Source organism: Otolemur garnettii, unplaced genomic scaffold, assembly GCF_000181295.1.
Source record: "Otolemur garnettii isolate 467f Iridium unplaced genomic scaffold, OtoGar3 scaffold00019, whole genome shotgun sequence".
Classification (NCBI taxonomy): domain Eukaryota; kingdom Metazoa; phylum Chordata; class Mammalia; order Primates; family Galagidae; genus Otolemur; species Otolemur garnettii.
This window is the reverse complement of record NW_003852414.1, coordinates 2,844,633-2,859,804: the sequence shown is the minus strand read 5'-3', so window position 1 is coordinate 2,859,804 and position 15,172 is coordinate 2,844,633. Positions and strand designations below refer to the sequence as shown.

Below are 15,172 nucleotides of genomic sequence, written 5' to 3'. Positions count from 1 at the left end.
ACTCTATCTCAAAAAAGAAAACTCAACCAAAACATTTGGCTTGCCAAGATGATCTAAGGTGAGTGCAGGGCTGTAACTGGAAATAGTAGATAGTTTTCTGTATAGTTTTTCCTTCTATTTAATTCTAGCATATTAGTTCCTTCAGTTTAGAATTCCCCATGCAGCTGGGGCCTTCCAGAGGATTCATGAAGAAGGTCCTTCTCTCGTCTCCACCCCTCTCTACCTCTACTGGTGTGCCAAAGAGCAATCAATCACCCATTTCTGTGTTTGCACACAGGCAGATAGGAAGAAACTTTCAACTTTCTCTAAATATGAAAAAAAAAATCTGTTAATATACTTAAAAAAAAAAAAAAACCCAGCTAGGCGAGACTCAACAGGAATACTCCAGACACCACAGAGAACAGGAAGAAATATGCCTTTTATTAGAAGTCTCGTATGTACAGGGAAAGCTGTTTCTCACAGCTCGGGGAAGGCTGTGAGAAAGGGCCACTGTCATCCAAGGTCGCCGCGCGTACATGGGGAATGCCATTTAGACACTGCTGCATATTATTAACAAATAGAACCATGGCAGGGAGAGGCAGACGGGACACAGGTACGTGTGTGTGTGGACGCTTCACAGAGTTTCTAAAAAAACAAGTCGACACAAAAATACAACGTGCCAGTAAAAAAAAAAAAAAAAATAGGCATATCAATACATGTCTTTTTGTTTTTTCTTTTTTGTTAATACACAGTATGTTGAGCTTTCATCTCAAGCTTTTTTTCACATTGGGATTTGCAGGCACTTTAGCAATCCAGCCACGGTTTACAAGACAGGACGTTCAGACCAGCAGGAAAGCAGGAGTGCTCCGGCCCCGCACCACGTTAAAACACGGACACAAGCGCAAGCTTTCTGCTGTCACTGCGTTGGGACCCCAAATGTGCTCTGGGTGACGTATGACAGCGTTTCCCCTTACTGGTCTTGGATGTCTCACGGCAGGGTTGTTTCACAACGTGGCCTCGCCAGGCAGAGACAGGCATCCCTTCTGACCAACTTTTCAAAAACGCAGAGTGTGACTCAGTTTTTAGAATCCAGAAACGATTATCTGATTTCTCTTTGCCCCAGTCTCTGCCCTTCCTGCCAACCTGCCCAAACAAAAACTAATTAATTACTGGGATACACTGGGCCATGAGCTCATCCTGGGGAAATTCTTGTCTGAGCTCCCACTGCCCACCTGGTGGGCAGGCTGGGTCCTCTCCCATCAGGGGTCACCCCCGTCTCGGCTCCCACGTTTCCTATGCTGAGCTGTGCTGACTGGACGTGTGTGTCAGGAACGTGAGCGAACAAGTGTATTTATAAACACAGACTAGAAGCATCATTTTATTGGTAATGTTGAATTATAAGGCAGTTACAAAAAGACTTCCATGACAACCAAACAGTGCTGGGGTATGGCTTAGCTGCTTTCATGGGGTGACGGAACTTTCCTTTGATGAGGAGCTGAGAGGGGAAAAGCAAACCCACGGCGATGACAAAATACTACAGATGACTGTGCTGGGAAGAAAGCCCCCATTTTTGGTATAGGTTGCCCACTCGCACCCACCACAGACTGAGATGCCGCCTCGGAGCGGAGAGAACTTAGAGGGGAAGACGGGGACTCACTCATCCTCCTCAATAATGTTCACGGGTCGCCACAAGTTGTGCGGAGCCACGGACATCTCACGAGCTGGGGCCGAGATGCCTGGGACCCCAGAGAGACACAGGGCCCGCGATCGCCTCCCCTAGACGATTGTCAGATGGTGGGGAGATCCTTCCAGGACACAGACGCTTGAGACATCGTGCAAAGACATTAAGGCCTCCGTTTCTTTGCCCACACTGCTTAAAGGCACTGATACCGACAACAGAAATATTCCATAGTACCATCGAGGTTTTTAAAAAACTCCCAAAATACAAGTCTGCGTAGGAAAATGTTTCTTATTGCGTGACACAAAGCAGCCATTCTTCTCGTGCTCAGGAGTAGAAGGGCCTCCCTTTCTCGGGGGTCTGGAGTCTGTTCAGCCTGGCGACCTGAGAAGGCGAGGGGGGCACATCCTGCCGGAAGGGCCCCTTGGGAGGGGCGTAGTTGGGGTCCTGGACTTTCTTATATGAGTCATAGTTGTTGGGCCCCTCGGGAACCGGCTGTTTCTTCATCTGCTGCTCTTTCCGCCTCTGCTCCTGGCGAAGCAGCTCCTGAGTCTCTAGCATGACCCTGGCGTTGAAGCCGTGTCCTCCCAGGTAGCCGTTTCGGGAGCCCTGGTAGCTGGAGTACCGGGGGTTCTCCTTGGCACTCTGGAAGCCTTCCCCGGGGGAGTAGCTTTGCTCCCAAGAATCCTGGGAGACCGAGCTGGCGTTTTTCCTGCTTTGCCTAGAAAACAAAACCCGAAGTTTAGTGCGAGGGCTGGGAGGAGGAGAAGGTGGGGAACGGGAAGGGAGGGATGGGATGTGAATTTTAATGTTTCAACGGATATTACTGCATTCTCATCACGCGTCCTCTACTGCAGCTGGAGAACTCAAAAATGACTGTCCTCAGCAGGCTCACAGTCTTAGACGACGTACACAATGACTAAACGGGAAGGTGAAATAGATTTGGCAGCTATTTAGAAGCTGGGTTTGTCTGGGGAGGTACTATCTGTTCTGCTTAGAGTAACTCGATCTCCTGCAATTTAGACACATTGGCAACTCCAGAAGGATGAGGGATGTGGCAGCTCCCGCTGTAGCGGTAAATGCTAGCGTTAGAAAGTTATAATTCCACCCTAAACAAGCAAAACAAATACTTTACACCGCCGCTACCACAATGCCAGAAACACCTGCTAATATGAAGGGCACGGAATGGACTGCAACGTGAGTTCAGTTATGAAAGATTTAAGTGGCGAGTCTTCCATGATTAAAAATGCACCAGGCGGTCCCTTCAGGACCTGGCTTTTGAGTTGTGTATGTCAGAAACTGACACTCTTCAGAAAACATGCTCATCAAGACTGTGGAACCGGGGAGTCTGCAGAGTAAGGGCTATTTCCTTGCACATTTTTACCCTCAGCTAAAGCCGAGATGACCCACATAAGTCACATTCTTCTACCCCCCAATGCCCGATAGGGAAATAAATCAGAGTCATGCAGAAATTCTGAATTCTTATCACTTCCGTAATGAAAGTTGCACATGATTTTCAGGAAACATTATTGTCCCGAAACATCTTTAATTTACTATCAAGTCTCTAGATGTTTTTATGAATTTACGATAAGACTGGCTATGATGAAGTAAAACAATTTTGTGCTAGGAAGGAAGACATGCCCTAATTTTTTTTTTTTTTCGGTCTTGAAAATGGAAGAGGGGGAGAGACAATTGAGTAATAAAACAAGATATATTGCTCCATTTATCAATAAGAAAATCATAACCATTTGGCGACGGTATGTACTGCTCGGCCTTCTGCATCGATGCTGGCACCATGGCTGAATGTTCGCAAAGACTCACGCGGGAAGTAAAATAAGGTTGGTGAAGCCGCAGGGTCTCCTCCAGGAATTGGAGTCATTTGCATTTTGAACATTTCAGAAGGGCCAGGAATATGGTTTGCATGAAACCTGCCCATTTTCCGTATGGCCTAAAATGCAGTCCAGGGCTATTTTCAGTAAGGAGAATAACTTCACGTCCAGTTTCACCTCGGCACGTGACACAGACTCCCCGGGCACTCTCGAGCACTTCTGTCTGGCTCCCTTTTAACAGGAGGCAAACTATTTATTTGTATGATAAGCCACAGCAAGAATCTTTAGATTTGAGGGAATAGCTTATTTGCCCGAAGCCCTGATGATCTTCCCTTAAAAAGTCATAAATTAATCTGCCCGGAGACATGGATGTTGAGAAGCGGCAGCGTGAAACCGGAGGATTCAACATTCATCATGCAACTATAATTAAAACAATGAACTTGGTACTGATAGGACGGCAGCAAGAGGGGGATTCCTTTAAGACGAGTTGGTTATCAATTTAAAGAAGATCAGAAACAGGCGTGCACATGTCACCTCTTTTTTCATGCTTGGCCTCCTAAGATCCACTAATCTCCTTCCTTCTCAAACTGCATGAGGCCGCAACTCTGCAGTGGGTGTGCAGCAGAAGTGGAATTCTGAATCATCCCAGGAAGACGGAATATTTCTATATTTAACCAACAGTGAGAATTCACTGAACGATGTGGGAAAACATTTTTTTGGGGAGGGAGGTAGCTAAAATTTTCTTTCAATTAATCAGCATAGAAAAAAGGAAGCAGACTGCCCTGAGGTCTGCAGGAAGATGTGTGGGGGAAACGCACCCAGAAAGGTATGTGCACGCACACGCACTAGCGCACTTCCGTGGTAAGGAGGCTGGCGGCATTGAGAAGCTCTTGATTAAGGAGAGAATGAGACATGAGCTGACTTCAGAGATCAGGAGAAAGAGGCAGATGATAGGCATTTCATGTACTTGAAAATGAGCCATGTACCAGCAGGGCGAGGTGGGAGAGGGGCTTTGGATCAGACAGACAGAGATTCATATCCTGCGTCTGTCTCTCGCCAGCTGTGTTACCCTGGGAGAGTTTGCTCATGGGGTCCAAGGCACCCCCATCTGTGAAACAGGCATCATATCTTTTTTTTTTTTTTTTGAGATGGAGCCTCAAGCTATCCCCCTGGGTAGAGTGCCATGGCATCACGCTCACAGCAACCTCCAACTCCTGGGCTCAAGCGAGTCTCCTGCCTCAGCCTCCCAAGTAGCTGGGACTACAGGCGCCCGCCACAGCACCTGGCCATTTTTTGGTTGCAGCCATCATTGTTGTTTGGCGGGCCCAGGCTGGGGATTCGAACCCGCCACCTTAGGTGTATGTGGCTGGCGCCTTAGCCGCTTGAGCCACGGGTGCCGGGCCCAGGCATCATATCTAACCACACATCGTTATGGGGAAGTAACAGATGAAATAACCCACGTGAACCACTTAGAAAAGTGGCATCGTAAATGATGCATCAGTGTCAGAGGAGTAGTTTGAAGACAAAGTCACTTTGCCTTCAAAGATCAGGCTCTGGGCCGGGCACAATGGCTCATATCTGTAATCCCAGCACTTTGGGAAGCTGAGGATGGAGGATGGCTTGAGGCTTGATGTCTTGAACTTTAAGACACTGTCTCTACTAAAAGATTAGCCAGGCATGAGGTTGCTGTGAACCCAAGAGTTTGAGGTGGCATATGCCTGTACTCCAGCTACTCAGGAGGATCACTTGAGCCCAGGGGTATGAGGCTACAGGGAGCTATGATGATGCTACTGTACTCTAGCCAGGGTGACAGAGGAAGACCCTGTCTCAAAAAATATAAAAAATAAATAAATTAAAAAATCAGGCTCTAGGTTTGGGTGGGGGTGAAGTATCTTTCTAACCAAAGAAGAAAAAAAAAAGGTTATCTTTCACTTCCTTGGTCCGAGGGATTGGGTAGAGACTCTACAGAAAGGCACCAAAGAAAAACTACAGAGCCCTTATGACACAGGACAACTCCACACACCCTGCTAGAGATCAGAAAAGGCCTGGGTTTGGAAACCCACGTTCTTTCCATCCCTGTCCCGTGATCCCTGTCAAACAACAACAGCAACGAAACATGTGTCACCTTCCACTGAATTTCTTCATATCTGACCCAGAGTTTTGTTTGGTCCTACAATAAGCGCACTGGAAATTTCTGAAGCCATTTAAAGCACATACCGTGGTTTGGCAATAACTAATGTCACAGTGACTTCCAGCAGGGCCTGAGGACCATCATCACATAGAGACTTAAACCAAAGACCTGGGCCGGGCGCAGTGGCTCATGTCTGTAATCCTAGCACTCTGGGAAACCCTGGTGGGTGGATTGCTTGAGCTAATGTGTTTAGACCAGCTTAAACAAAAGTGAGACTCCATCTCTATTAAAAATGGAAAAACTAGCCAGGTATGTGGCGGGCAGCTGTAGTCCCAGCTACTTGGGAGGCTGAGGCAAGAGGATAGCTTGAGCCCAAGAGTTTGAGGTTGCTGTGAACTAGGACGCTACAACATTCTACCCAGGGTGATGAAGTGTGACTCTATCTCAAAGAAAAAAAAACAAAGAGCAAAATACCCAAGGACCTGATGCTTAAGGAAGACCACTGAGGGGACATGGAAGGATGAAGACAGATACAAAAAGCAAGGCTGAGTAGTTGGTGAGCAGATTGGAGACGTAATGAATGGGCCTGGTGCACACACAGCCAGGAGGTGAGGTGTGTGCACAGCAAAGACAGCCAGACAGCAGCAGGGGTGAAGCTGAGGAAGGAGAGGGAGATGAAGAAGAAATGGAGAGACCACAGGAAAAGAAAATAAAGAGGGATATTTAATCAAGGACCTTACGTCTTGTTACCAGTGCCTACAACTGCACACACCTCAGTTCCATTTGATAGCTGCCTTTTGGACACCAAGGAAAAAAACTAATTTAGCAATCAAAAAAAGATGACGGGCCAAGGATATGAAATCTCAGTGAGACAAGAGGAATATCCATTTTTGAGTTCTGTTGCACAGGGTGGTGAATACAGTTAATAATAGAATATCACAGATTTCAAAATTGCTAGGGAAGTAAATTTCAGATGTTCTTACTACAAAAAAAAAAAAAGTAAGTATTCGAGGTGATGGTTTTGTTAACTAGCTTGAAATAATTATCCCACATTATGTTCAGGAATCCTAACATCCCTTTGTACCCCATAAAAGCGATACCAACATACATCGTCAACTGACAATTTTAAAAACTCAATTTTCCAAAAGAAAAGGAAACATGTTAGTTTGATGGAGAGTTGAGTGTGGGGCCACACAGGTTCCCTTAACCCCGCCGTCTAGGGTTACCACCTGGCCTGCGTTTCTGACTGACATTCCAAATGTAACTTGAATTCTGCCCGTAGATTTTCCTAATTACAGTTATAATTTACAAACCACTCGGGCTTATACACGTCCCTCTAATTCAAACCACCTTATCTAATGCAACTGATACGAAGCCTTGACCATTTGTTTTCTTTTACGCTTCACTTCGTAACTGAACGTTCTTGGGGGCGGGGGTGGAGGGGGGCAATCTTTTCCGTTTCAGATGCCATACCAACTTGTTTGGACAGAACTCTGCTAATTGTCAACATCCGAAAAGCAGAGGTCAAGTGTCTTTGAAGAATAGCACAGGGCAGAAACTTGCACTTGACCCCAGCTCATGTAGGTGGTTCCAGTTCCCCGGCTCCTGGACCTCCTGTTTGCTTTCTTTAGAGTCCTCCAGCTCTCGGCCCACAGCCCGTCTCCGAGGGGTGTAGTTTTGTACCCTACCAAGCTGGCTGCGGGGCTCCGCATGCCTCCTCCCCGTCACACGTATAAAGATTCACGTGGAGAAATTACTCCCTCAAAGGAGGCAGGAACACGATGTCAAAGCCGACCAGTCCCTCTTGCCGAAACTTACATAACTCTTTAATTTGGGGATGTCTGCTTTTCTCATCTCGAAGTAGGATAACATGACTAAAAATAGGCAGCTACAATTAACCCAGAGGAAACGTTTCTGTTATTTAGGGACACGCTAAGTAACAGTGGTAGCGCTCACAGGAGCAGCGGCAACCCTCTCCTGGGTGTAAATATAGCTACTGCTACGAAGCGCTCTGCTGATGAAGAGAGGCAGAGAAAGGAGGGGAAACGCGGGGAAGGGGAAGGGCTGGGCATCAGGAAGGCTGAGGAGCGTCAGGACCCAGGCACAGTGGGGGTGCAGGAGCTGCTCTGGAATGGGAGCAAGAGGTGGTCAGGGGAAGCATCTCTCCCTTCCTCTGCCTGAGCACGGGCCCCTGGCATCCCAGCTCGCTCCTAGGCTTCCAGGCCAGTCTCTCCTACCTTCCTGTTTCACGCCTCAAGCTACACGCACTTGGTTGTGTGTCTCCTTTATTCCTTACAAATGCGGTCCAACACAGTGCACATTTGCCAATGGAAATAAGATGGCCTCAGTACAGACAATACTGTTCGCTCAAGCTTGCCTAACCACTCATGTGGCCATGGAGCAGGGCCACCCACACCAGGTGGGTCAATTCATCCAAGTCAACACGTTCCACTTCCCCATGGAATGCGTGCCACGAAGGCCGGGAGAGGGGACCTGTGTGTGGTTCTTCAAGGGCTTGGCTTTTGATTCACTGGGCTGACTCCTACAGTGGCTTTCTCCCCGTGGACGGGAGAACACAGAGGGGAACTCTACACCTGTTAATACCCCAAACATGGGAACAGAAAGCCCCGATAGCAAAGGGCTTTATACAGTAATGGCTTAGGGCACGGGCAAGTTTGGGTGTGAATTACTGGCAAAATCACTTACTCGCTGTGTGACCTTGGGAGAAGTTATTTAATTTCTCTGAGCTGTTTCCTGCTAATTCTATATGATCTCCAAGGCCCTGTCCAAACCTTAACTAAGATTCCTAACCTAGAGCAGGCTAAATAACTTAGTGGGTAACTCTCCTATTTAAAATAAGATACAATTTACTACTCACAGGTGATACAACCTTATGGAACAATAAAGAACATCTTGTTTTTAATTTTTTTGAATGAGCAAGTTATCACAATAGATGGCACTGACCCTGGTGGAGATTTTCATTCACAGCCCTGTTCCCTGGGCTGACCTGTGTCAGTGTGAAGTCCCTCACGGTCACTCCGGTGATTATTTAACAATTAGGGACTCATCTTTGTTGGGAGTCAAAATCAAGGTCATTTTTCCATTGGCCAGTTAGGCACACAGAGACAGGCATTTGGCACCCTACAAAATTGTTTTTACTCTAATTCTGAACTGTCTACTTGATGTCAACATGGCAAAAAGATGTTTTTCCACCGAAAATGTTTTTGTTAGCCGGGTCTGAAACAGGACAATAAATGCCTGGAAGAGCTGTGACCATAGGAGTGACCTGTTCAGGGGAGTTTGCAAAGCTGATTTATTTTTTTAAATTTTATTCTTTCCTATGCCTAGAATAAATACTTTGACAGAAAAATGGCACCATCTCAAGGCATTAGGGCTCAGTGACCTGAGAGGTTTTCAGTCCTTCGACAGAGAAGACCTGGGTTGGAGGCGGGTGCCCTCCTAGGGGAAGGTGACACAGACCTTTCCTGCTGGGTTGTAGCTAATGAGGGAGCATCTCTGGGACACTCTGGAGTCCAGCAGCAGCAGTGATGGGGTGACAACAGGAGAGTCAGCTTTGGGACCGCTGATCCCACATACGCGGGGTTTATGGAGCATTCACCTCCATCCTTTTATGGAGCTCTAGATTTACAAAGTATCGTTTATTCTAGTTACCCTGTAAGCTGAGCAAAATAAGTAAGCGTTGTCTTTCCATTGTACGGTAGAAAAATCTATCTTGTTCATGGCCACACGGGAAACAGCAGACCCAATACCAGACCCCAGGTCTGACCCTGAGCCTAGTACCCTACCCATGTGTCAGGTCACTTCACTTTTGGTTAGGGAGCTTTGGGGGATAATGCTGGCATCTGCTGAAACACCTGCTTTCTAGTCTTCCGGTCGTACCCTGAGACACCTCCCGCTCAAACTGAACAAGGATCACCACCCTCCATTTGCTGGTTTCTCTGTGACTGCCTGGGCAGCTTGGGAAGGAGGGTTTCCTACAGGGCGAGGTGGATCTGAACACGCACCGTGGCAGGGAGCTGTACTGGCGCTGGGCCTGCTGGAAGTTCTCACGCTCCTCTTGCCGCTGCCTCTGCAGCTGCACCTCCACGGACACCGAGTGTCGCCCGCTCTGCGCTGGTGGCCTGGAGTTGGGCTGGAGGAGAAAAACGCAAATCATTAACCAGGAGGAACAACACAGGGAACTGGCTGACTCGATTTCAGCTCTCATGAATTGACACAGGAACTTCGTGCAAACTCTGGGATTTTTTTTTTTTTCTCTTTCTTTCAGAGAAGAGAAATATCATTGATCTAAGAGCCTCAAATATTCAATCAGTGTAAACTGTGATTTTTGGCTTTGGCATGTGGTCTAAGAGGGAGAGATCAACCTTTCTGGTCTCCTTCCTGAGGTTTGGTGAGTATCAACGTTAGACACCTGTCTATATTTCTTGTATATACTACAAAGACCAGGAGAGCAAGGATGTTCAGAAGACTAGAGGAAATGAATGCTGTAAAATAAAAAAATAAAACTTGGCTACAATGATTCACAAATGCAAGGAAGTCTGAGAGTACACAGTTGAAAGCTGCTGTGCTGGTGAAGTTTGGGGGTAGTTATATATATTAGTCTTGTGGTCAGATACAATATAGTTGATTCCCCTTTTGACAGGTAAGGCTGGGTACAGTGGCTCACAGCTGTTATTCTAGCACTCTGGGATGCTGGGGCAGGTGATTGCTTGAGCTCAGGAGTTGCGACCAGCCTGAGCAAGAGTGAAACTGTCTCTAAAACTAGCTGGGCATTGTGGCAGGTGCCTGAGTCCCAGCTACTCAAGAGGCTGAAGCAAGAGGATGGCTTGAGTCCAAGAGTTTGAGGTTGAGGTTGCTGAGGGCTATGATGTCACAGCATTCTACCTAGAGTAACAAAGTGAGATTGTCTTAAAAAAAAAACAAAAAAACTCACATTTAAGTTTTGAGCCAAGATTAGTTTAAACTTGGCTCTATTAGCCATGGGCAGGTCCTCTCCCATCTATGAATGGCAGCCAGACAGGGAACAGAAATAGTATTGAAAGAATAAACCTAAAAGCTAACAGCTACCTAAGCCGGTTATCAGGTAATGCATTTTATCTTGGTTATTAGGAAATAGTTTTCCCTGGCCTAATCATGCCCTGTAGAGAGATTTGCAATCCTTCTGGCTAAGTGCTTTGGCCGGCAGGTCAGCTGTGGATTGGTGCCTCTCACCAAAATCAGATTAATGAATATGCAAGTTGTGCTGAGTAGGTGAAGTCCCTGCGGACACGTGGACTTTCACAGACAGTTGTTCCTGTACCTCTAGATCTGGCCTTTTGAAATGAAAGTAGCTCCGCTCAAAATAGACAATGGTGCCTCTGACTTTACCAAATGTCTAACAATGGTTTGTCACAGCATCAATGGCGGGCACTCTTAAGTAATCTCTTTGGATGCGGGCTCACCTCTGCTCCCCCATTGTGCTGCTCAACGTTGGACACCAGGCATATTTTCAGCGAAGAATGTCTGTTAGAAACAGGTTATTGATTTTTCTTTTAGAGTTGAAAGCCAGTGGAACACCGTGACCCTCCAATAATTTTCTAAAATAACAGAGTCTTCGTATCCATTTGGAGAGGTGTTAAGATAACATGGGGCCTTGTTACCTAACAGACAGCTCCTATGGGGGCCTGGCTTTGTGTCTGCGCAGAAATCTACCGCCATCCCTTGTTCTCTTTCTGCCAGGCCAGCGCCACCTTATTTGTTGATAGACAATGAAGAGACAGGAGACAGGACAAAAATTTCCAAGCATATGGGCATTGTCAGCGAGCCTATTAAAAATATCCTGATGCAAAAATAACGTGCAAGGAGATTAGGCTTTACAACGCCCCGGTCTCTAACTCGGCGATGTTTATAACCGCACTCGTTGGAACAAATGTGTGCTTGGGGACCCGCTTCGCAACACCATTCAAATAACACATCAGCGGTGCCTTCGGCAAGAAAAACACTTCCCTGAGTGATTTCTGCTTATGCAAACAAAGCTTCACCTAATTGTTCATCGACTCTATTAAAGAACTCAGACGTTTTCTTCCTTAACACTTGATGACGGGTGGCCAAGCTGAACTTGAACTTGTTTATTGTTCATGGCGAACCATGGGGAGCTTGGGAGAAGCCACGGGACGGAGAAGAAAGCCAAGGAAGAAAATAACCACACAATTTCCTTCACGCCCTCCGAAGAACCACATTTTCCTTTCCTTTTCATTCGGTAGAAGCTCTATGCATGTGTCAAGCAGTCTTGAAAGGCCTGGCGTTCTGCGGCGCGATTTAGGAACCAGCTTTTTAAACTCACGCTGTTCTGTGACACACGGCTTGCAGAGATGTGAAAGGAAAATGCAAGGTCTTGTAGAAATTTCAGGTGTATTTTTAAGTTGTTTCTCCCGGAGGCCTGGAAATTTGATTCTGACGGAGAAAAGTAAAGTTGACGGGCCTTTGTTTTCTCAACAGTGTGTTTTCTGGCACTGTTCACCTCAAACTTTAGCCGCTGTAAGCATCTTCCTGGATTTTGCTGAACTCCAGTAATGGAATTATCAGCCTATGGGGCCCGAAAACCTCCCAGTGAGTGAATGAGTTTGGCTCCAGCAAACTGATGTGTGTCGTCCAATCGTGCTCATGATGATGTAACATAGAATATCAGCCCAAGGCAGCGCCTGTGGCTTTGGCCCCACATGCCGGAGGTGGCCGGTTCAAATCCAGCCCCGGCCCAAAACTGCAAATAAACAAACAAACCCCCCCCAAAGAAACACAGCCCCACCATTAATATTTTGTTTCATTTCTTTTCTCAGAACACACAAAAGGGTAGGTTATTAAGAGAACCACCCTTATCTTTTAGATGAGACTTTAAGGGGCCACGTATTTCTTTTTTCTTTCTTTTTTTTTGAGACAGAGTCTCACTTTGTTGCCTTCAAAAAGGGCATCACAGCTCACAGCAACCTCAAACTCTTGGGCTTAAGCGATTCTGCTGCCTCAGCCTCCCAAGTAGCTGGGACTACAGGCGCCCACCACAACGCCCGGCTATTTTTTTGTTGCAGTTGTTGTTGTTTTTTTTTTGTTTGGGGGGCTGGGGCTAGATTCGAACCCATTCAAACAGCTCCAGCGCATGTGGGTAGCGCCCTAACTGCTGAGCTACAGGCACCAAGCAAGAGTCACATATTTCAAGAAAAACTACAGACATGACCAGTCCATGCCAACAACTAAAGAAAGTCCATAGTGGTTAGGTTTTACATTTGGCCTCAACAAAAAGTCACTTTTCTAATTCACAATTTCAATGAAGATCTCATAAAAAATGTTAATTGTGGGAAGAGTATTAGCAATCCTGACTTTTTTTTTTTTTATTGAATGGTAACTGTGTACATTGATGCACTTTGGGGGTACATAGCCTTCATGTAACTTTCTTAGTTATTCTGTTAAAACATTCATATTCTACTCATAAAAAGATTCACTTGTACCCTTGTAAGATAGCAATCCTGACTTTTGGATACTATGGTTTCAATTCCTATGGCAGAAATAATAATGTATCTGAATTCGTTTAAAAAAAGGAAGGAGGGAGGGAAGGGAGGAAGAAGAGGGAAGGATGAAAGGAAGGAAGAAGGGAGAGGGAGGAAGGAAGGGAGGGAGGGAGGGAGGGAGAGAAGGGAGGGAAGGAATAATTTGTAGCCTCATAGACAAATGCATATTTTCAAAAAAGAAATCAACAATGACTACAACAAAGTAACCTCCGTTCAGGGAAATATATGTAGAGGCATAATTGTAATAATTCTGGAGATTCACCAGATAACAAGGCAAGCCTCTGTTTTAACAGTGCAAATCACAAATAACCCTGATCTTGTTGTGATGAAAATGGTTACAAGCAATGACCTTTTAAATCAAAAAAATAGCTGCGGCTGCCGAGGCCACAATGCCAATAGAGACGGTAAGGCAGAAATAAATGACTATCTACTACATGGCACACAAGAGAGCTGCGATACACGGATCTCTACGTGGCTTATGTTGAAAACCACAAGTGCAGCATATATGCACATTGCTTTGGTGAGCGAGTCGCAAAGCACCTTGTCTTTACTGTGATGATAAAGGCGTAGCAGTCAAAGCTGGAGGAAGCTACATAAGTTTGCGATCACTTAGTGGAAAGCAGAACATAAAACACATCTTTCACAGAGTGCATTAAATCGTGAACTAAGCATTTCTCTCCAATAAAATCAGGCTTGTTTCAATGTAGAAAACTAAAATACAAGTTATAAAAATAAATACAAAACAAAATAGCTAACACATAGTTAACGGGCTAAAGAACAAAAATAAACCCAGCACAAAGTCTCAGCGCGAACCAGAATTAGGTAATATTCTAAACCTTTTTACAGTTTAGTATTAAAGTTATGCTGCCCCTCGTGAAGTGAAATCATCACTGTTTTCACACTGATGTAAGATATCCAATGTTTTTAAACCCCTATTATTTTTCTTCATATAGATAAGAAAGGTAGTGCGTAAACATATGAAGCCAGGGGCGGCGCCTGTGGCTCAAAGGAGGAGGAGGTGGCGGGTTCAATCCCAGCCCCGGCCAAAAACTGCAAAAAAAAAAAAAAAAAATATATATATATATATATGAAGCCAGACAATTAAGTTTGTGAACGCATTCTAGAAAAAGTGCTACGTACCTGTTGAATATTGCTACAGCCACCTTCTAAGTACTCACCACCTTGGGAAGCTATGCACTCAAGTCATTGCCTAGTCCACCCGTTTCTTTCTGGAACGGCCATCAGAGCTGTTGTTGTGTGAGGGCTGACAATTAAGTTCGCAGACTCCTTCTAGAACAAGTGCTTTGGAGGGTGGACTAGGTGCTGGCCCGAGGGGAGGACTTTGGAGGTGGCTGTAGTGACAGGCACCTATGAAGTTTGCAGCACGTTTCTAGGATGGGTTTATGGGCTTACTAGTCCGGCCTCACGCATGTGTGCACGTGTATATACAAACACATGCAGGTAGTATTCTTACCAGTGATTGTTTGGGGCAGGTTTTCTGCTACTTGAATTATGAATAATAGGAATCCTCCAAATGTCACACGTCCAAGGGCATACACGGAAAACAAAGAGTAAAACAAAAGATCTTTGTGTGCCTTGGATGGAAGCCAGTGGTGAAGGTGACGATGAGAACAACAAAAATCCCTTTGAGATTTAGAATCCCTGTTTGAACAATTCAAATACACTGTAACTCTGATATGAATTCCATATAGTCATAAAATGGTACTTTACTTATTTATTTTTTTTGTGACAGAGCCCTACTCCTTTGCACTGGGTAGAGTGCTGTGGCGTCATTGCTCACAGCAACCTCAGACTCCTGGTCTCCAGTGATCCTCTTGCCTCTGCCTCCAGAGTGGTGCTGAACTACAGGTGCTCACCACAATGACTGGCTGTTTTTTCCCTATTTTTAGTAGAGACAGGGTCTTGCTCTTGCTCAGGCTGGTCTTGAACTCCTGTGCTCAAGCAATCCACCTGCCTCAGCCTCCCAGAGTACTAG

At 45.8% G+C, this 15,172-nt stretch overlaps 1 protein-coding gene across 10 annotated transcripts in view; it reads right to left on the bottom strand.

Moving 5' to 3' along the window:
* Positions 1-398: 398 nt before the first annotated feature.
* PARD3 (par-3 family cell polarity regulator) overlaps positions 399-15,172 on the bottom strand; it is a 592,542-nt gene continuing 577,768 nt past the window's right edge. For 4 of the 10 annotated variants that reach the window (XM_023511364.1, XM_023511363.1, XM_023511360.1 and 1 more), the window contains 2 exons: positions 9,643-9,770; positions 1,935-2,378 (listed from right to left, as the gene is read on the bottom strand). In XM_023511364.1, coding sequence (XP_023367132.1) covers positions 1,985-2,378; positions 9,643-9,770 — 522 coding nt within the window. In that variant the 3' untranslated portion in view covers positions 1,935-1,984. Of the gene's footprint in view, positions 2,379-9,642; positions 9,771-15,172 lie in introns of all 10 variants that reach the window. The other 6 variants (XM_023511361.1, XM_023511362.1, XM_023511366.1 and 3 more) reach the window with 3 other exon arrangements.